This window comes from Artibeus jamaicensis, unplaced genomic scaffold (genome assembly GCF_021234435.1).
Source record: "Artibeus jamaicensis isolate MK-2021 breed Jamaican fruit bat unplaced genomic scaffold, CSHL_Jam_final scaffold_1019, whole genome shotgun sequence".
NCBI lineage: Eukaryota > Metazoa > Chordata > Mammalia > Chiroptera > Phyllostomidae > Artibeus > Artibeus jamaicensis.
In genome coordinates this window covers 21,772,330-21,793,941 of record NW_026522025.1, presented here as the reverse complement: position 1 = coordinate 21,793,941, position 21,612 = coordinate 21,772,330, and the positions used below count along the sequence as shown (strand labels likewise).

Below are 21,612 nucleotides of genomic sequence, written 5' to 3'. Positions count from 1 at the left end.
TGAACTGTCATTCATATTCATTCATTTAAATATGGACCTATAAGATTATACATATAACACATTTACAAATGGAGAATGAGAAGAAAGGGAAATGCAAACAGAAAAGAAAACACAAGGAGATAATAAATAATTTGCAGGTGCGAAGATGTGCAGTGAAGAAAATTTTAAAATAAGATAGAAATGGAGCAGGGACACATTACAGACCACTTGCAGCTTGGAGCAGTAAAGGAGATTGACCTTTAGAATCAGAAAATCTGGGTAAAGGACTCTAAAATCTACCAGCTGTGTGACCTAAGGCTTTACAGCTCCCATCCTTCAGATGGTCCGTATTTTCCAAACAAAATAAAACCCATTTCCAAATGGAGATTTGAGGGTCAAGTAGGATAATACATGTCAACACATTTCATTTCTTTAAAATGCTATATTAACATGAAGTAGAATTAGAGGCAGCAAGTGAAGGAAACGTTTGTTGAGGATCTACCCTGTGGCAGGGAAGTGCTGGTCATTTTATGTAACAACACTTTCTACGTTCTCAGATGGGCAGGACTCTGTCCTAGATGGTGAGTTGCGACCTCACCTCCCTCTTCCCTGTCCCTTCTCCTTCTCTGCCCTGCCAGCATTTCCAGTGACTATCTCTCAGATAGGGAAATTACAGATACTCCTCTCCATCCCTAACCACTGAAGGATGGTCAGGAAGGGTGAGCTTTATGGAAACCGGTGGTTTTCGGCTTCAGCTGCCTGGTGGTAGTGGAGAGTTAGGGTTAGTGTTTCTAAGGAAGTGCTGGATGAGTTTGCCCACAAATTCCTGGTGGAAGCTTTCTTTTGAAGGAAAAAGATGTGAAAGAATTTGTCATCAGATCAAGATCACATATACTTCTTAGATCCTTTTTAAGATGAAAAGATGGAACTTTTTTTTTAATTCAAAGCTTTCTTTATTTCAGAGTGAAATCAGTTTTGGAAAATGCAACTTTAAGACAACAGGAATAACCTTGCTCTGGGTGTGTTCTCCATGAATGTTTACTAAATAAAAAGTTAATCTCTGTATCTGGCAATATTAACAATCTATATTTCTAAGGTTATTGCTGTCAATACATGCACAGAATTATAAGTTGTATAGTAGGTTTTGATTTCCAATTCATAAATAATTGTATTTAAACAAGCAAAACATGTTTTCTTGCATGTATATACTTTTGGATGCATTAGAGTCAATGGTGTTATTATTCTAATGAACTTCACACAATCTGGGTAGAGATAAGTAGCAAAAAATAAAATGGTGAAAGAAAGTAAATTCCAAGAATTTATCTGGCATAAGGTGTGGAAAGCGAATCTTACAGTTGTGTATATCCTCAATTTGATCCTAACATTCTCTTCTTTTATGTGTCCTTGGCTTCCATATAGATTATTAAATTTTTACATAGAAATTAAACTCTTCATTCTACAAGATTTGTACACATTTGGATCAGTATCACACAAACACTATTAGAATATTGGCAATCTATGCAATGAATTTTAACTTTTATAGATTTTCTTGTGCCTGTTTGTAAAACTTCATTATTTCCATGGCTGTTAAACTGAGGCTATTGCCAGTTACTAAAAAGGCAGGTTGAATATTATGTCCATTGCTGATGAGTCGCTCTACTCCTTGATAAGGTTACCAGTAGTGCTGTCTGATGTTTTGTACATAGTGGAAGTAATGTTATTCCAGAAGGTAATGGTAATGAACTAAATTTTACATTCACAAAGAAGACAGCAGGGCAGTCTTGCACTTTGGTCTTTATCTGTAATCAGATGCTTTATCACCACAAATCCTGTCTGTCAAGTTCCCTCAATAAGCTGGAGTTATTAGTACAGGTTGTTACTCCTCGTTTTGATAATGAGCTCCAGTACTGGTGGTTGCTCAAAAAACTGCAGAAAGCAAAGCAGAGGACTCGTCATTAGGTAGCAGACTACACAGGCAGTGAAAGCTGGATATAGCTTTTAACTCCACACCATACATGGTATTTTTTTGGTTGCTCGCCCGATTTGCCTAGGGCAACTAAAAACATCACCTTAGGCCAATTCACGCTAATTGTCAGCCTATGCAGTTGTGCCAAGTTTGAGAAATGATTGACAACTATATGTATACTCAGATGTATGACCCTCTAGTTCATAGTCATTAGCATCCAGTCACTCATTCAGGACTGGCCCACCCCAAAGACATTAGCGGAGGCCAGCCCTCTGATAAGACCCAGGAGCTCTGGGGAGGAACAGCAGCACATTCTCACCCAGGTGTTCACGGTTCTTGTTGCATCATTGACCTTCGCTGCACAGGAACATCAGATGGCTTAGGGCCTACTGATGACCTTGTTTGACACCCATCTGTGTGCAGGGGCGGGTCAGGCTGGGTACCATCTGGCCTGACTTGGCCAGCCGTTTCATCATGCGGCTGCCTCTCGTGGTGATGGATTTCTCTGAATAGCTGAGTGTATCAAGCATTAGCTAAGTAAGAAACAATGCATAAACTCTGATGTTGCTCATCACATTTATTCTCAATCTAGAAAGTTGTAACTACTTGTCTGTGTTGGCCTATAATTATAGGGAACACACATAACTATAAAATAAATTATTATAACATCCGCATATTGTGTCCATCACCTTTACAATCTAACCATGTCTCAAACTCTGTTCTTTCTACATTTATTCTTAAAAAATATTTCTGTGCTTCTAGTGTTCTGTTGTTTAATCAAACTTGTACCAAAGCTAAAATCAATATGAACAAGCTGTCAGGCCTCCCATAGAAAACCAGGGCTGCTGTCGGAGGTACTGTGAACTGAAGGGTTACACCTCAGGTGGGGAAAGATACAGAGTTATATAGGAAGTATGACTTTTCACCCAGTCTGAGGGAAAAAAATCCAAGGAATTAAAGCCATTACCAGGGTCTCAGGGTGGTGGTCCCCACCTGATATCTTTGCTGAGCTTTCTAAGATCTCTGCTGCTTCCAAAGAATGTCTTTCTCTTCAAACTTGGCCTTGAGAACTTTAATTTGCCTTTGGGAAAAAATCTGCTCTCTACTTACAGGGGCTAGAATTGCCAGAGGGTCCAGTGGCCTCCAAAGTTTGTTACCCAATGAAGAGAGGAACGAACACCCAGGAGCCCCAGCAGGACAGTGCGGGTGGCCTCTAGCTTTCAAATCCTGCAGAGCAATCTCACGTGGGGGAATCACCCTAATGGAGTCTCTTTAGATCTTCCCATCAGTGAAGATGTTTTTACTTTTCTTTATCTTCCATTCCCAGTAGATATCTGTGGGCTCACCTGGAGACCTAAATGCTTGCCTGGGCTTTCCACCCACCCTCCTCTGAAAGACAAGCCTTTTTTTTCAGAGACTGAGAAGTTCTAATCTGTAGTCACAAGCTAGAAGCCAGTGGGCAGAATTCTAACCACAGATAATTTTTGTTTGGCCTGCAGAGTGTTCTAAATACTAGAAAATGCCACCAAAATATCTGTCTTTTTTTAAAACTGCTTTGAAAAAATAAGATGTGGCAATTCTAGAAGGCATTTCTAAAAAGCAACCGATAGCTGAGCCCAGGAGCTCAGCTCTTCCCACAGGCTGTGTGATCTCCTCTGCTACAAGCCTGTCACTCCTGGTGTCTCGTATTTTTCTCCCTCCTTTGGGTTTCTGACTTCTGGTTTAAGACCATAAGATGCAGAAAAACATTCCAGACCAGACACGCCTCCAACAGTGGAGTTGGCAGAGCTCATTCACATACAAAGCAGCGCGGGGTTCTTTATTCTTACTTCTCTCAAATATCCTCACTCTTTTCAAATTGTGATTCCTGGGTCTTCCAGGCATAAAAATAAAACATGTCTTTTACTAAACTACATGCTCTCTGTGGCTTTTGCTTAGCTACATAAGACTTAAGGGAAACTGAAATTGGCACATATGAGGATTGGTTCAAATACCTAATGCAAGGCCTCGAGCAGCTTACATGAGGGAGGTGAAGAGATGTCCTTGTTCCAGCCCCGAGGGAGGTTCAGAGGGGATTGTCACGGTCTCTGTGCATGTAACATCATGTAACATAGAGTTAGACTTTCCTAGGAGAAGCTTTACAATCTATTTATCTCAATATAACTCTGTACAAAGATCTCCTCTAGAATGTTTGGCCATTTCTAGAGATAAAGAACTCTGCCATCCAACATGGTCCATTCCAGTTCTGGACATGTCTTCTATAACAAGGATGTGAAGTGTGTCCTTTCTCATAGAATAGTTGCAATAGGATTCCTAATTTTTCTTTGGTTCTAGAAATTTCTTTTACTGAGCCAAAGAAGAAGTTCATGACTTCTTCTCCTGATGATCTCCCACAAAACTTCTCAGTCTCCTCTCTCTTCTGCATAAAATACTTTCCAATATTTGATGATGCACACTTTCCATAGTCTCTACTACATTTAGTGTCTACATCACCAGTTATTTCAATGGTTTCTTTTATAAAATGATTTCTAGTTCACCATTTTAATAAACTTAGACTTGTTGTTGCACTTTTGAATGCAATTCTTTCATTTTACAATGTTGAATATAATACCCAGAAGTAAGTGAAACAGGTGGATGCCGATACGGCTGCCAGTTGGACAACCACAGTGGCCACCATTCACAGCCTGGTCTGCAGGAACAGTACACCCTAGAGCTGCACATGCTGTGCACAGCCTCTGTGATCCCACACGGATGTCCCAGAACCGTCCTAGAGAGATGAGTTGGAAACGTGTGCAGGGTATCATTAGCCTATAGCTCACTACCAGGTAAAGAGGAAGAAGCTGGGCATGAGGATTTCATTGGAGAGAGCTGCAAATGAGTTTTCTCTGTTTCCACATCTACCTGCATGGATGAGCTAGTGACTAGACATCAAAGCAAATGTCGAAAAACTCAAGGTCTGCACAATGCTGCTTATCACAGCAATGGCCAAATGGCAGGGTGATGGCCCCATTCACTTCTGTCATTTGAACCCGGCTTGGGTGCCTGTACTTGTGAGAACTTGATTTTACCACAGAACTTGGCTGTCTAGCATTTGTAATGCAGGGAGGCAGACTAGAAGGAGGCCCCACTGGATGCTGAGATGCAACCACTGGCTGTTCACTCACTGCCCGCCACTGGCAGCCACGGGAGGCAGTCAAGAAAATGCATGGTTTGCACTGAGTTTAGCAAGATCACCAAGGCCACTGTGTAGAGAATAGACAATGGAAAACCACTAAGGAGGCGGTTACAATAATCCAGTGAGAGATAATAGTGTTTTTGTGCAATCTTGTGTTTGAAGAAAGATTATAATCTAGTTCAACTCACTCACTGAACTGATGTCATTCATATTCATTCATTTATCCCTTCACTCAACTGTTTATGTGTTTTACAATAAAATAAACTGTGTCTCTAAATCCCAAGGAACTACAACTGCGTGACCTTATTGTACCAGGGGGGACTTGGTTCTTGAGTATAAGGGTCATACCTTGACCTATCAATAGTTCTGGTGCCTGTCACATACCAGATATTTACAAAACAGGTTCGTTGTTGGAATAAAATCTACCCTGGAGGACCATTTCCCCCTATTTTAAACCAAATGAAGAGGGCTTTTAGAGTTCAACTCAGAGAGCTTGGGCTTTGCTTCTGAATTTGGAGAATGCAGTGACTGATACCTGCGATATAAATCTATCATGTGGGAATAGTGTTCCAGATGTGATCACATCAGTAAGCTTGATCTGAACACAGTAGAACTTGAACATCCAAGAGTGTAAATCAGTATTACATTGATGTTCTTAGTTGCCGCATCACAAAATCGCCTCGTGTTGAGTTTGCAAGCAAGTATTCGAGTATTTCTCATCTGAACCACAGTTTGGTCAGATAGCTTGATATTTTATATAGGAAAACAATTTTTGTGAGGTTAAATCAGAATCAACCTGCTGCAGAGGCAGCATCACTAAGTCTTGTCTACGTAGTTAGCCAAGCTATTAATCTTTCTGACCTGCAATTTCTTCATCTGAACCATGAAAATAACACCACTTCTCCCAGCCAACTGTGAGAATTTAATGAGATATTGTGTGTAGGTGGTCAGCACATTGGAAGTACTCAACAAATACTGGTTCCTCTCTGCTTCCTTGATGACCCCCTCAGTTTGTGGTTTTGTTCATCCCCGGCCACCCTGATGGGGACAATATAACACAGGAGCTGAGAGCCATTGCTAAAAGGGCGCCACCACCTACAAGCATTATATATATATTCTTATTTTATTTTTATTGTTGTTCAGGTATAGTTTTCTGCCTTTTCCCTCCACCCCAGTCCAACCTCCAGCCCTCCCCGCCCCCTTCCCATTTCCACCCCCACCCCCTTATTGTCACTGTGTCCTTTGCAATAGTTCCTGCAAACCCTTCACCCTTTTCCCCTGAAATTCCCTTCTCTCTTCTTTCTAGTCACTGTCAGCCTTTTCTCAATTTCAGTGTCCTTGGTTATATTTTGCTTGTTTGTTTGTTTTGTTTACCAGATTCCTGTTGAGGGTGCAATCATATGGTATTTATATTTATTTATTAAATGATTGTCTTTAAAGGCATTTTGAAATTACATTGGTGATTAACAGCACACATACAATTTTTAAAAAATATTTTATTTAATCTTTATTCTTTTTTTCCATTTCCATTTAGTGCCTTATACCCCTTGCCCCCAGCAACCCCCACACTGTTGTCCATGTCCATGAGTCTTTTTCTTCAACCATTACAAGCCTAATGTTTTGAAGAAGACTATTTTTATTCATGCACAATATCAAATAGTGTCTTCGTATGAGAAACACAAATGTACCATATGAGATGACCCATTATAAATTCTGATAAAAAAACAAAAATAAAGAAAAAAATTTTATTTAGCTTGGGCTATTGTGCCCTCTGCAAATATATTCTTCCTTCTAGACTTGTGGGAGTCCTTAGAAGAGCTTGCACACCCATATTTATCTCACTCATATCTCACTGTCTAGAACAAGTCCTACACCACACTTAACCTCAGGGTGCTGGAGATGTGCAGGCCTCTCCTATAACCTAAAGTGGACAGGAACCAGATACTGGTGAACAGCAGCACCTTCCACAGTGACGAATCCCCTTTCTCTGACTGGTGTATGCGCAAAATAGGGGAACCAGACCCTGTCACCTTTTCTTAAACCAGTTCTTTATCACATGGCCTCATGGCATATCTCCCAATTCAAATATCTCATATGTGTAACTAAGAAAAAAATCATAATGTCAAGCAAAATGAAGGGGATTTGTCAATTTTCTGTGTTTTGTAATTATGAGTAGTTAAAACTGAGTACCTTCCATTTAGGATTTGGCCTTTTCCTTTGTCACTTATTTGCCTTCTACGTCAGTGAAGCTGCGTTTCTTCTCTTGGCTTCTTTTTCCGGACTGCTAAATGCTTCTCCACGCCATTGCACATGCCAGTGTTAAAGCTTTGCTTCCCCCCTTTGGTTTACAGCTGGGGAAGTCGCTTCATTTGCTGTGAGTGACTATGGACCACATTGGAGGCAAAAGGCCATAACATTTGCGCTTCTGTGCCTAACATTGTGCAATGGCGGCTCCTCAGAGCACCTCTCCTGTGTCCCCACCAGCCTGACGGTTTAACTCAGAGATGGAAGTGGCTGTGGTGACAGCCCTGCAGGGGCACAGGCAGCAAGCCCTGTTGTCACGAGCCCTCCTCTTCCACCCAGATGTGGGGTCGGATGTGCCCTCTATGCCGTGCTTACAAAACGGTGTGTGTCTCAAGGAACCACCAGATTTTTTTTTTCCCCAGACACATCTGTAGTGCTCAGGAGCTCATAGTTTTTTGCCATTTTAATCCGCCTACCTACTGATTCATTTTCACTGCTTCAGTTTTCTCCTACGGTTGGCTGGTGCACATTCCCTGCAGCTCCCACTCCAGAACTGCGTTTTCCGCTGGGTGTGTTCTCCGACGTTGGTCCGCACTCCCCTTTTAAAAATCATAAAAGGGAAGTCTCATTAATTCAGAATCTACCACCCCAAAACCACAAAACTTTTCTTTAACCCCTGCGCCCTGAGACAGGGAGGGCTGACTGCGGTTACTAGTGAAGCACACTCAGGCTCCTCTGGGGGTGCTTATTTACATGAAACTATATTTACATGGTAGTTAACAAAAGTGTTTTAGTCAACATCTATTTTTCAAGGACCTTATCAAGTAGCACTTTCTTACTCTAGTTTGAGTTACAATATGAACTATATTATAAGTAATGAAGCTACATTTTTATAAACTTTATTTTATTGTATTTTTTCATTACCGTGTGTCCCTGCAATCACTACACTGTTGTCCACGTCCATGAGTCCTTTTTCCTCTTTGCTCAACCCCTCCACCCCCTGAGCTGTCAGCCTGCTCTCTATGGATGAGTTGTCTCTATTTCACTTGTTAGTGCTAAGTGAAATAAGCCAGTCGGGGGAAGACAAATACCGTATGATTTCACTTGTATGTGGAATCTAATGAACAAACTGAAGCTGTTTTTACTTAAAGACAGATACTACAGTGCAGAAGGTTTGTTTTACGAGCTTGGCTATCACCTCCTCCCGTACGAACAAACCCGGCCTTCGGCCCAAAGGCATGCATCTCCCTCAACCTGAGTTGAAGAAGTGGGATGTTTTTGTCTCTATGATCAAATCCAAGGGCTCACAGTCCCCTTGCTTATGGTGCCAGAATTCTTGAAGATCAGGGCCGTTCTGCTTTAATGGAAGAGCCAAGTACAGTGTCATTTAAACCAAATCAAGCTGTAAACCTTTTTAGAAACGTTTGCTCTTAGGGCTAGATGGTGTGGAATATTCTATTTCCTCTGTCAGAAAACACAGGTGTGATGATCAATAAAATCCCTGCACTTCAGTTTCTTTCACCAGCTACGGCATGGAGTCACTGTGTATGGGGGCTGTCGAGAGGGGAAGAGTTGGTTAAGACCAAGAGCAACTTTCCCTGGTATCAGTGACTTTGCATTATTACCCTCTCCACCTGTGGCCAGGCTTTCTTACCTCTGGGAAGTGGGAAGGAAGAGAGCAAAGTATTAAGTGTGAGTTTTCAAATCATGGCGAATGGGATTTGAATCTCAGCTTGTGCCACTTGGTAGCTGGTATTTAACTTATCTGAGCCTCAGTTTCTTCACATGTAAAAAAGAGGTAAAAACAACACTCACCTAAGAGCTGTAAGGATTCGGAAAGTGAAACACGTAGCATAGTCCCTGGGACGTAGCAAAGTCAATGAAGAGTCTGATGCTAGGACAAGTGGGGCCTGCATGGAGTTCCGAGCACTCCCGGTGTGCTCTCTGTTGCTCATGGTGACCTGTAGTGTCAGACATTTGTAGCTGTTTACGAAACATCGGATCAAGTCAATTTAGCCTGGGGCTAGACATCGCGCAAACAACACAGCATAGGACATGTAGAGGTGCAGACCATACATGTTGGGAGAGGAGGTGACCTCCAGCAATAATTTGACTCACTGGAGCTCAGTTCAAATCTCATCTCCCTGATGAAGCCATTATTTCTTACCTCTTCTACATTTTCTCTTTTCTTTCTTTTTTCTGTTCCAAATTGCAACCTCCATTTATGTTGGAGCTACAGAAACCAGGATGGGGTCTTCTGACACTGGCAGAGTCTATTGTCAGCTTGAGAGGCTCAAATGGGAGGACTTTGGGTGTTGAAATGTCCTTTCACCCCAAGCCCCACCTACCTGGACACCTCCTACACATCTTCTAAGGCTCCTCTGCAAGTTTCCCCCTGAATTCCCTGGACAAACCTTTAAAGGTTGAAAGGGGGCATGCATTTATCAGTTTAATAATTATTTAAAAATAAAAACACAAATATCCTTTTATCTCCTTTCATATTTCCTAGTGGTTATGCATCCCCAATAGCCTCTATGTCTCTCTCTTCTCCTTCTCTTCTTTATTATGGCCAATCTCTTCCCTCTCCTGGTATAGAATCCCTGAGAGATGATGGTGAAGAAAAATCCTGGTGTCCAGAAGAAAAAACTAATGTCATCAGTGAGAAGTGATGCTCAGTATCACAAAGAGTGGGCTCAGGGCTGGCAGTGGTGGGAGACAGGTATAGGACAGGGACACTAGTCAGAAGGCACCTCCGATTGCACCTTACATGTGCCTCCGCCAGAGCCCTTATCCCTTTGCTTCGTCATTCGCTGTAGGCATCTCTGAACAGACTTCAGGCCGAGGGCAGACAGGAATCGTGTTCATCTCTGAGACCTCAGTCATAGTAAGTACCATTGATTCCTCGAGGCCACTAAAGTTCATTGACTTTCCCATTCTAACTGATCTGTCTGCAGATTCTCTCCAACTCAGAAATAGGGATAAAAGCTGGAGAAACTGTTCCTGTTCTGATTACTCAGAACTCTAAATCAGGGATGACCCTTCCAGTTTGTCACTCTACGCACTGCATATGTCCCCTCGACCTTTCCTGGGCCTCATACCATGGCTCACTAAATGGCTCCCTGGAATTAAGCTAATTAGGGAGGCTTATTAAAGAAGGCTGGAAAACAATTCAGGTTTGAAATTTAATCCTTGTACATTTGCTCTTCATTATTCAGATTCGCAATGCTACAGCTGTGAGTGACCCAAGCTAGAATTGGCTCATGACAGGTACTAGGAAGTTCTCTTGTAAACTTAACCACCTGCCCAATTGTGGTCTTTGGAACTGCCTATATTACCTACTTCCTACTGGGTTTGAAATGGTGTTGATAAGAAAAGGTAGCTCTGGGGTCAAATAACCCCATCAAATGATCGTGCATGTCCATTGTATCTGCAGAGAAAGCCTTGATGACTTGACCTTTATCTGTAAGAGAAAGATAAACCCCTGGGGAAACTTACTCCTCCTCTGCTTATTCATTCCTCTGTCCCTTTAGTGCTCACTCTGTGAAAGGCACTGTGATAGGTGCTGGGGATAAAAGGGTGAGTGATGTTTCCAAAGTCCTTGCGGGTAAATTATCTCTCTGATTGCAGTGACTGCCTAGGCCAGGGCTCAGGAAACTTTTTCTGTAAAGGGCCAGATAGTAAATATTTTAGATTTTATGGGTCATCAGGTCACTGTTGTGACTACTCAGTCCTGCCTTGGTAGCACCAAAGCATCCATAGATAACTCAAACAAATGATATGGCTGTGTTCCAACAGAACTTTATTTATGGATAATGAAAAGTGAATTTCATGGAATTGTCATGTATCATAAAATATTATTCTTTTGATTTTTTTCAACCATTTACAACTGTAGCAACCATTTTCTGTGCAGTGTACAAAAAGGGGCAGGGGCCTGGGTTTGGCCCTTGAGCCATAGATTTCCCACCCCTGATATAAGAGATGGTCACTGGTAGGTTAGATGACCCGTGATTTCTAAGTCAAGCTCCTGTTCAATCAAAGCAGAGATCTACCCACCATCGTAGGAGTAATTTTTGTCTTTTCTTCTTTCCTACCTCTGTTAATCTCCTGTTCTGCAAAACCCCAACTCCATAGGTCTTTCTATAAAACAGAAATCTTTTATATACTTATGATACCACTGAGAACATCTGGGGACTCATTTTCCTGTGAGAAAACAAAAATGACTCTGATGACTATTTGGTCTCTAAAACGGTTTAATTTCATATTTCTCTTTCCCTATCTCCATACTAGAAATTAACATAAAAACTCCTTCTGGCTAAATTCCCAATACATTTTCACAGTGAGCATTTTTTGACGTGAAAATTACTAGCGCCCTTGTGGTGTTCATCAGGGATGTGAAACTGTGCAGCTCAGAGGGGTGGAGAACTCAAACTCCGTTTTTGAATTAGTGCTTCTGAGGGCACCTCACTGTCAGTTGAATGCTAGGGATTCATTTCTACAGAGTCCTGAGCATCTATTTAGTGTATTGTAATTTCCTTTATCATTCCACCAGTGAGAGAATATCATTTTCTATTTGCACAAATAAATTAATATGTAACAACTAGTACCTATATAAAATTATATTATTTACACCATCCTTAGGGGTTGGCAACACGTGGGCAAATTATAATGTCTCTTCCTAGTCCCTCCTCCCTCGCTCCTAGGGCCGGTGAAATCTAGTTACAGTGAGCATTAAGGACACTCTGAAATGGGGACAAGAGTCCCACGAGTGGGGGCAAGCACACGTGGGGAAGCACTGGCCCAAGTCCTCCTTATGGCCGCACAATAATTAAGTATCTACAGGACTTCCTTGTTTAGGCTTAAGGTGCCACTTTTACATCTCACATCTTCCTTCTTTGACAACCTCTGCCTCTCTCTAGCTGTAGTCATCCAGTCCCCAAAACAGCCTTGGAATCTGAACTATTAAACTAGGAGCCCCCGACCCCATCCCCCACCAACATATTCCTCCTCCCCACCCTCCCTCCGCACACTGGGATACTGGGATGCCTCTGCTCTTTCAGATCAGAAAACTCTGATGGTATAGAAAATTTACCTTCTGCAGCAATTCTCAGGAGTTGTAGGCAAAGAAGTTTGTTATTGTTAAACACACTTACAGGCTTTAGACTCAGACACAGTTGGGTTTAGATTATGATTTTTCCACCTAGCAGCTCTTATAGACTTCAGGCAGAATAATTAATTTCTCTGTGTCTTAGTTTGAATAGGTACAGGATGGAGGAGTGCTACCTCCTAGAGTAGAGATGTAGGTTAAATGAGATAATGGACACTTAGCGAGGGCTCACTGAAAGGCTGAGGAGAGCATTTAGTTAAGTACTCAATACAAATGCTACCATTTTGAAGACATTAACAATTTTTCCCTTCATTTACACCTCAAATGTTTTTTGAAGTGCTGTTGGCTTCTAAGAATACAGGAAATAAAACAGAGGAGCTCATGTTCAAATGAAAAAGGCAGCCATGGCCCATTACATGCAGTACCGGGGGATGCGTGTGAAACCGAGGCACGTCTAGGCAGTGTGGGCCCCAGAGGTGGGAGTCACCTCTGGGGAGTAGACTTGGGGACATCAAAGAAGGTGGTGCTTATGCTGGGTTGAAGGATGAATAGGAGTTTATCTGGTAGTCAGAGGTGGGAGTGTATTCCCATTGGAGGGACGGCACAAGATTTGTTTTTCGAGAGTTGAGGGTAGCAGAGGAGGAGATAGTGGTCACAAGTGAGGCTGATGCAAGATGCTGGGGCAGATGATGAAGGGCCTCGACTGTCATGCAAAGAAGACGGGGCTCTGAGGTGTTCGGTGGGCCTTTCTGGTATGTGCGGAAGCTGAAAGTCATTAAGGAGGCGACACCCTTCCCACTTGTCGTGTGGCTGAGTTAGACTAGAGATCCATGTGTGCAACCTGTCATCTCTGCATGAGGCACCTGAGGTCACAGATCAAGTCACCAGCAAAAACCTAGCAAAGCAACACCGGGACTAGGAATAAGTCATGCGAATCCGATGGTTTTAAAAGTCCTCCATACCAAGGCCCTCTCATTTAAATGCAGGCCCCTCTCATTTAAATGCAGGCCCCTCTCATTTAAATGCAGGCGTCTTCACTAAAGCCTTGCCTTCTGCGGCTGCATTCCAATGCAACTACAATTCCAGCAGGTTTCATGGAGGAAGATGCTTTATTGAGCATCTTCCCCACCTTCTCAGCATCAGAATTGTCGGCCCTGCCTGCTGGGAGTGGGGCCATCAGCTAGGAGCAAAATGGGAATTTTACAAGGAGGAAATGAACCAATTACAGCGCCTTGCAGATGCAGAAACAAAATAAAACCCAGAGCAGATTGAAAAGACTTCTTTCTTACCCTTGAACTTGCAATCTAGAGTCTGTTTTACAACTGGGCACCAACGCATCACACTGTAGCTGCTCCCTTCTCTTCTTACTAGTAGCTTCAGTCACCCCTCAGCCCTTCCCCAGGGCCTAGTAGGAAACGCACCAGCCTAAACCGGTTGTGTTAGTGCGTTTTCGAAGTACAGGTGATGGGGAACCCGCGCCCTGGGCAATAGAGCAGGAGCCTGGGTCTCCTCCTACATCGGGGCCCAGAAAAAGGGCTAGAAGCCGAGCTCCCCTTCCAGCTTCCCCGGGCTCAGTTCCAGCAGCGCCTTGGCTTTCTCCGGCACCTCGGCGCTTGCCTTCCCCCCTCCCTTAGCAACCGGGAGGCTGTGGATACCGCCCGTGGGTGGGGGCTCGGGAGGCTGCGAGTAGCTTGGGCGCAGGGGCGGTGGCAGCCCAGCCCAGGTGCCCCACGAACCGGCGACCGCAGTGCGGAGCCACCCGCGAGCGCGTCGCAGCGCCAGCGTGCGCGGGGTCCCCACGCACCCACCCTCCGCACCTGCCGCGGGGTCCCAAAAAGATCCTGCAAAAATGAGCCACTCTCACCCCTCTGGGTAAGTGACAACTGGAGCTTTTCCACGCCGCGGCAGGTGGCAGCTTCAGCCAGAGGCCCCTCCTCCTCCCTCCCGCTGCGGAATGAAGGGGCTAGAGCGGGAGCAACAGGGGGGATGGGCTCGAGGCGTAAAGTAATACGGAGTCTGGGTTGCAGAAGGATGGCAGAAATCCTAGGCTTTGCATTCGTTCCTCCCTCCCTTTCCTCTTTTCTTTTCACCACCGTTCACCCTTTTTGAAATTTTCACTCTGGAAGGATTAAAAATGGATGTGAGAAACGCATACATTAAGCAGGGATGTTAGCTGGGACCCAGAGGACCCTGTGTGTTTCGATGCAAAAGTAGCGGTCACCAAAACACACATTCGTTTGGCGACTCGGGAGCGAGATCAGTTCTCACTGTGGCGTCCTGCATACAGAGGAGGCGTGAGTTAAGTTCAAGTCGACGAGGGGCTGCATTGTGAGGGGTGCCCCTTAACTCTGGGTTTTTATCCGCCCAGTCCCCAAAGGAACATAAGGGGCCATTAATAGCATTTTGATGAGGGAAGGTGGTATGACGCGGGAAAGGAGGGAGAAACGAAGGCGTTGTGTGCTTGTGTTTCCCGGTGATCTCCTCCTGCTTTGGGCAGAGTGACTCCTCAGAAGACATTTTTGGCAATTACTGAATCCATTCTAGAAAGTGAACAGCCAGTATTGGCTGTTCCCAACTACCCCCCGCCCAACTCCCTCAGATAATCTTGGTCTTTTTACTGGAAGAGTGAATATCCAATTTCTTTCTGACTTAAACAATGCCATGCATATTAGATAGGTTTTTTTTAATGATACATCTAGTGAGTACATAATATCCTAGTCTATCTTGCAGTTAATTCGAAGATGTTTTCTATTTTTAATTGGATTTTTTGCACATTTTCAACAGCAGCAAACTAGCAGAGGACAACTTATTTAAGCTCTTTTGGAGTTTGTGGTGTCCGAAATACTGCGTTAGTCGCTGTGCTTCGGGTTTATAGTCACACTTAAAGATTTGATTTTGTAATGACTTCTCTGAGTGTCGTGACATGAACAAAAATGTTTGAAAAAACTAAAGGCATATCAGGCACCACGTTGGAAGTCAGTTTCAGAACTTTCTGGAAAGTGATGTAGTCACGACTAAAGAAAGTTCTTATTTTATCCCGGATTGAATTGAGGTGCCCGAACGCTTTGATGCTGACCTCCTATGAAGTTTTAATTAGCGGTGGGCCGCATAGGATGTCACTGGCACTGTTCTTCTGCAGCTGCTGTTTGCAGTATGGCCCCATTGGGGAAAATGAAGGTGTCAGTCATGGTTGTCTTCCTATGTTTTTCAAGTTTTGGGCTAAGTTAGAATCCGATTAGACCATTTAATCGTCTATTTTAAAATGTGGAAAAACCTGTAGCTGCTTATAAAACTGTGCATGATTAAGATTTCAGAAACTGAAGTGAAATTTTTCTGAAACTCCATTAGTTGCAAGCACATGGGAAAAAGGAAACTGTGAGCTGTTGAGAGAGTGTGCTCTATGGTACTTTGCAAGAAAGGTATCGGGAGGTATTGCAACCATAGTTTTGCTCTGTAACTGGAAGCTCCTGGAGAATAGGCACTGTATCTCATTCATCTTTGTGCCCCCTTTACCAAGGACAAATGTTCTGCATAAAGTAAAGCTCAGCAAATGTTTGTTGCATGAATGGTATCGTCTAGAAGTGATGTGTTCACGTACGAAAACGGCATCAGAGCTAAACATCCACCAAGTGCTCCACCTGGGTCAGGCTCCAGTCCAACGTTTTACATGGAATTCTTCATTTAATCTTCGCATCCACTCCACGAGGCAGGTTCCAGTCACCCTTCTTTCCACACATAAGGAAAGTGAGGACTGGGAATGTTTCACAGATCTCACAGGAAGGAGGGTTGAGGGCTGGAAGGCAAAGCCAGGTGTTCCAGCTTCAGAGCCTGTGGGCGGAACCATTCAACTGCATTGCCTGTCATTGTCAAGGGCTGAGATTTGTGGGAGCCCTAAATATACAGGAATTCTTATCCAGATCAGACTGACGTTGCCCAGGTGGCAGCTGCACGTGAATATCTAGCATTTTAATATGCTATTAGAAAATAATTTTGTTGTACCATGTACATGTGCATGTATATATTTTGTTTTGGGTTCATCAAAAATAAATGAAAATAATAAACATAAGAACTCTAAATGCCTTAAAATTCACCCAAGGACAAAATTATTCAAATTGCTGAAGTTTTCTCTCAGTATAAGTAGTGATTATTTTTCTTGCCTGTGCTATCATTTGGAAATAATAAAAGTTTCAGTAGCAAATAAAAGGTTTCATTAAAGCTGAGAAAGCTTTTCCATCATTACTGAAGCAGTTTGTACTTATTACATTTGAAGGATAAAGTGGTAATAAAGTGCAGTTGTACAATAGAATAGAAATGTTAAATCCCTACAATCCCACCAATCAATAAACGATGTCCTGATACTTTCTCTTGGGATTTTCCCTTTGAGTTCCACTGCTTACTTAATTACAGCATGAAACATAACATCAAAATTGCAAAGGGCCTGTGCTGACTTTGTTCAGATAGAGTTTGGAGTAAATAAAAATAGTCTTAAAAACTTCTGCCACAGATTATAACAAAGACTTTGAATCTGAGCTGCATTGTAATTGGAGGAAGTCAAGTATAAAGCACCATTTCTGGCCTTGTCATCTCCATTGGAACTGTTTTAGAGTGGAGAATTTCAATCAGTAGTCTCTTTGGCTTGGTAAATCTCACCCCGAGTTGCTATTTGTTTGTGGGTTGTACACTAGTCCTAGAGATTCAATGGCAACTTTATACCTGCAGCCATTCATGGCAATAAAATGATATGACTCTTTCGGCTCCTTAAAAGGTTCATCTCTGAATCCTTGGTTCTTTTAAGTAGAGACAGTCACACTCATCTGCAGATTTTCTTTGAGGAACAAGAAGAATGGGGAAATTATCATTTATGACAACATAAAACCACACAAGATGTTGTATGTTTGGAAAGATTCTGCCAAGGTTTAGAAGCATTTTTTGTGTAGACTTATTATTTTACACTTTTTAATGTACAGAAGTGCTTCTATAGCGACAGTATACTGAAGTGTGGTACAGAAAGAATCAACACAGCCTTAGCACTCCCCGATAACCCAGCCCTTCATCAAGAGCGAAGTAACAACTGCTGTAAGTGAAATTGTCAGTTTTTAGATAGTGAAGATGTACATCCAGAAGCGGCAAAATAATCACAGGTCCGCCATGTTATTTGCATTGCACTTTGCCTCTGCCTTCCTCATCAGCCAACCGTGTGGTGCTCTGAGTGTGTGTGGTGGCATTCCAGTCTGTGCTCACCGCTCACTCCCACCACTCACATACCTCACACGGGGCTTCAGACTCGAAGTCATGAAATATTCGAATTCAAACTGAGTAGTCCCCATTCAAACTCCTGTTAAATATTGGCAACTTAATTTCAAGGAGTAAATTGTTTCTGGTTAAATGAAGTAAATTGAATTGGAGTCATCTTTTTTTACTTCCTCCCTTAACATTTTTGTTGAGATTCTGCTCCTTTGTTTTTATACCTGGGATGTGTTCTCCTAACCCTTTGGGTAGCAATCCTGTTCATATAAGCAGGTGGGAATGAAAAGAGATTTGTTATGCAATGCCACTCAAATCTTTGAATTCCTTCGGAGTTACAAGACAAAACCCACATGGTGGTCTGTCTCCAAAAAGGGTTTCAGTGATCTTTCAAATGGCACTTAGGTCCTCCTTCAGTTGTTTAGAAAGCGAAGGATTGGAAACAAAGGGTTGCAGTCCCGCTTGTTGCCCAGTCATGAAAGTGATTTGTTGTATCAACATCTATACAATGCTTCAGATTGTCTTCTTGTTTCTTAGTTTCTAAGTTCAGTGCAACCTAATAAGACACCAGACGGTGAGATGTGTGTCTTTCTAGTGTAAAAACAAAGATAAAAGAGAAGGGAGAGGTCATTGTGACTGGAAGTACATTTTTCAGGTAGATCAGTTTTAGGAGCATATGGAGGAAACTTGAGGGTCTAAAAATTGATTTCCTTAAAAGTATCATTGCCTGGGGCCCTGTAGGAAAGGCTTTGGGGAGCCCCAAGAGTATGCCTATGCCATTTAGTGAACATCTGGTTTGGAGAACAGGTGTCAGATCCAGTCTGCTTGTAGCATTATTCCTCTCTCCTGTGTTTGCTTTTCTTTTTTCTTTTGTGTCCATCGAAGTATTTTATTTGCATTATGTCTTTCATCCTTAGGAAAAGACCCCCAGAATTTTCCCTCTTGTTGGTTTTCATCTTGCTCCTTCATGGTCCTTGACACCCACTGAGGTTGTCAAGGTGTCTCTAACTGAGAGGGACAGTGAAAACTCCCCCAACCTATTTTAGTTGTAAATAAATACATGACATTTTTTAGGGGATGAGAAAATAAAACTTCTCTGACTCAGTTTTCAATCCAAAAATCAGCCTCAAATAATCAACCTGAGGCTTATGTAGTTTTGAGACTTTATGTTTCCATTGATATAACTTTCATTGAAAACCTGAGATGCTGGGAGATAATATTGCAATTAAATTTTAAATGTTAGTAGTTTTGGTGTAGACCAACAGAAGTTGTATGCAGATTGTATTATTGTATCTTTCCCTCCAATGGCTTACGCATTTCTCCATAAAATAGTTAAAATGGTGTGTAAATTGGAATGATTTCATTATGTCCATCATTGGAAAATAAGCTGCCAAATAAAGTGAGGGTAAAATTTGTAAAAAAGAGAAAAAATTGAGGACTCAATATTCATATTGGTTTGCAAATATCTTTTCACTTTTCCCTACACTTGAGATCCCAAATGATATGAGTATGATTTATATTTTAAAAAGAGAAAAGGATAAAGAGGACAATTAATTGAGTCACATTCAAAATAAAACCTGTGACACTACAAATAAGGTAATGTGTGGACCTATATTTATGCTTTCCATTAAACTATTTAAAATAAATATATTTATATAGAGTTAGCTCACTAACTTAATTTTTCATTTAAATGATCGATTGCCAGTCCCGATCACTTTGAAGAAGACTGGAGCAGTGCCCTGAAGGGAAAATTGATTGTTTTAGTGCATAGATACTGCATTTTGATTTTTGTTCAGTTCCTTGCTTTGGCCTCGATCCATGGCTCTCAAACTTCAGCGTGCAAAGAATTACTGTCTATAGTGATAGACCCAAAAGCAGGAGTATTGTACTTTATGGGTTAAATTAATGATTTTTAAAGATATTTTTGACCATGTGGTATATTTGTATCTTGGACTGACTGAAAAATCTACCCAGATGTTAACCAGGACTCCATTATACCCCTGGCTTCCCACTGAGCAGGGAATACTTTGTTCTTTCACTAGCCACAAGCTCTAAATCATCCTCTTTTCGCAAATGTCCCAAATTAGGGAACAATAACATTGACAACAACACAAAATATATGTGGGTTTAAGTAATTTACTTGAGAGCTTGCCTCTCTGGATTAACGTTTTTCTGGAGAAAAAGACAAAAGATGTGACAAGGTCAACAAACACAGCTTGAAAAATCATCTTTACCAAAATCCCATCTCAGGTATTAGGATTGGAGAATTGTTGTCAAGCCATTGCTTTTATAGTGAAATGTAAGAACATGCAAAAGCCGCACAAACATATAAGAAAGATACCTTAAAATTAAAGAACATTTTAAAGTGTAGATGTATGACTCTGGATTCCTTAACAATTTCTTGTTTTGTTCCAAGTCTCCTTTCACTCTCAATGTTAGTTCCCCATCTCTTTCATATAGTTAACTCTGGTGTATGGGCAGATTACTATGAACTACAATTCCTTCTTCTTCCCCGTGCTCTGGGGACTTTCACTGGAGAGCTTCATTAACCTCTATTCACCCATCCTATCGATGTACATGAGTGTGGTAAGATCCTGAAGCTACCTGTCCCTCTTTTTGCTAGATCACCAATTACTCTTTTTTGTTTGCCAGATCAGATAATTGAGAATCAAAGTGTAGCAGCTTGGGTTTCCTTCTACTCAGGGATTGTGTACTTTGTTCCTTCCGTATAAATCCATGCCACATACTTAAATTGGTCCCATTTCTGGTTATACCTATGATACAGGCTGAATTGTGCCACCCCCCCAACTCCAGTGCACATGTTAAAGCCCTAATTCCCAGTACCTCAAAGATGACTCTAGTTGGAGATCTTTAAAGAGGTAGTTAAGATTAAATGGGGTCAGTAGGCTGGGCTCTAATATGACTGGTGTCCCTAAAAGAGAAGGAGATTAGGACACACATACATAGAGAGAGAAGACCACTGTGACCACAGAGGAAGATGGCCATCTGGAAACCAAAGAGAAATGCCGGGCACAGATCCTTCCATCCGGAGAAACTAATCCTGCTGACACCTTAATTCTGGACTTCTAGCCTCCAGACCTGTGAGATGACAAACTTCTGTTGTTTAAGTGACCCAGTCTGTGTGTGAGACGTCCTTAGGGCAGCCCTAGCACATTGGTGCGACCCATTTGCAACTGCTGATGCTCTTTATTACTTGGTCCTGCAAACACTGAAGATGGTCCTTATGGGAAATGCAGAGTCATTGAAAATAAATGATTTAAGAATATGAGGGTCATGGGGAGTGGAGATTGGAAGCCAAAAGTTCAAAAGGGAGATAAAAATCAAAGCAAACAGAAAATATAATTAAAGGACTAGTGAGGAGAAGAAATTAAGACAGTAAGTCAATGATCTCTACTAGTAACTATTGAACTTTTCTTTTGTTAAGTCTGATTAGTAATCGAATTACTCCCCATCTCTCAGCGTGAGACACTAGTTGGGGAGAAAACCGAACATTTCGAACTGGTGCTCCATTTTTTGTGACTTATTATTTTCTTCTAATAGTAACAAACACTTATAAATTAATGAGACTTCTTAGGGCAAAATATTGAATCAAGGGAAGAAGCAGCAGGGAACTAAACAGGCGATATAAATTGCATATAGTAGTTATGAAACAGCATTAAAAACTAAGGATTTTCAATGGAATTGAATCACATTGTTTTATAGTAGCATTTAATTTGGCATTCTCTATATGCCAGGGATTGTACTATTTTATATTTGTGAATATTATGTGCCTTTCATATTAAGAACTTGTTTGTCTTCATAGCTTGCTTCAAGATATTTATAATAATATTGTTTGTGTTGTTTAGATTCAGATAAAATAATCTTCTATAAATTAGAATA

General features: G+C 41.8%; 1 protein-coding gene across 1 annotated transcript in view; it reads left to right on the top strand.

The window, feature by feature from the left end:
* Positions 1-14,317: 14,317 nt before the first annotated feature.
* ERICH3 (glutamate rich 3) overlaps positions 14,318-21,612 on the top strand; it is a 110,322-nt gene continuing 103,027 nt past the window's right edge. Inside the window, exon 1 of the mRNA XM_053655531.1 lies at positions 14,318-14,340. Coding sequence (XP_053511506.1) covers positions 14,318-14,340 — 23 coding nt within the window. The remainder of the gene's footprint in view (positions 14,341-21,612) is intronic.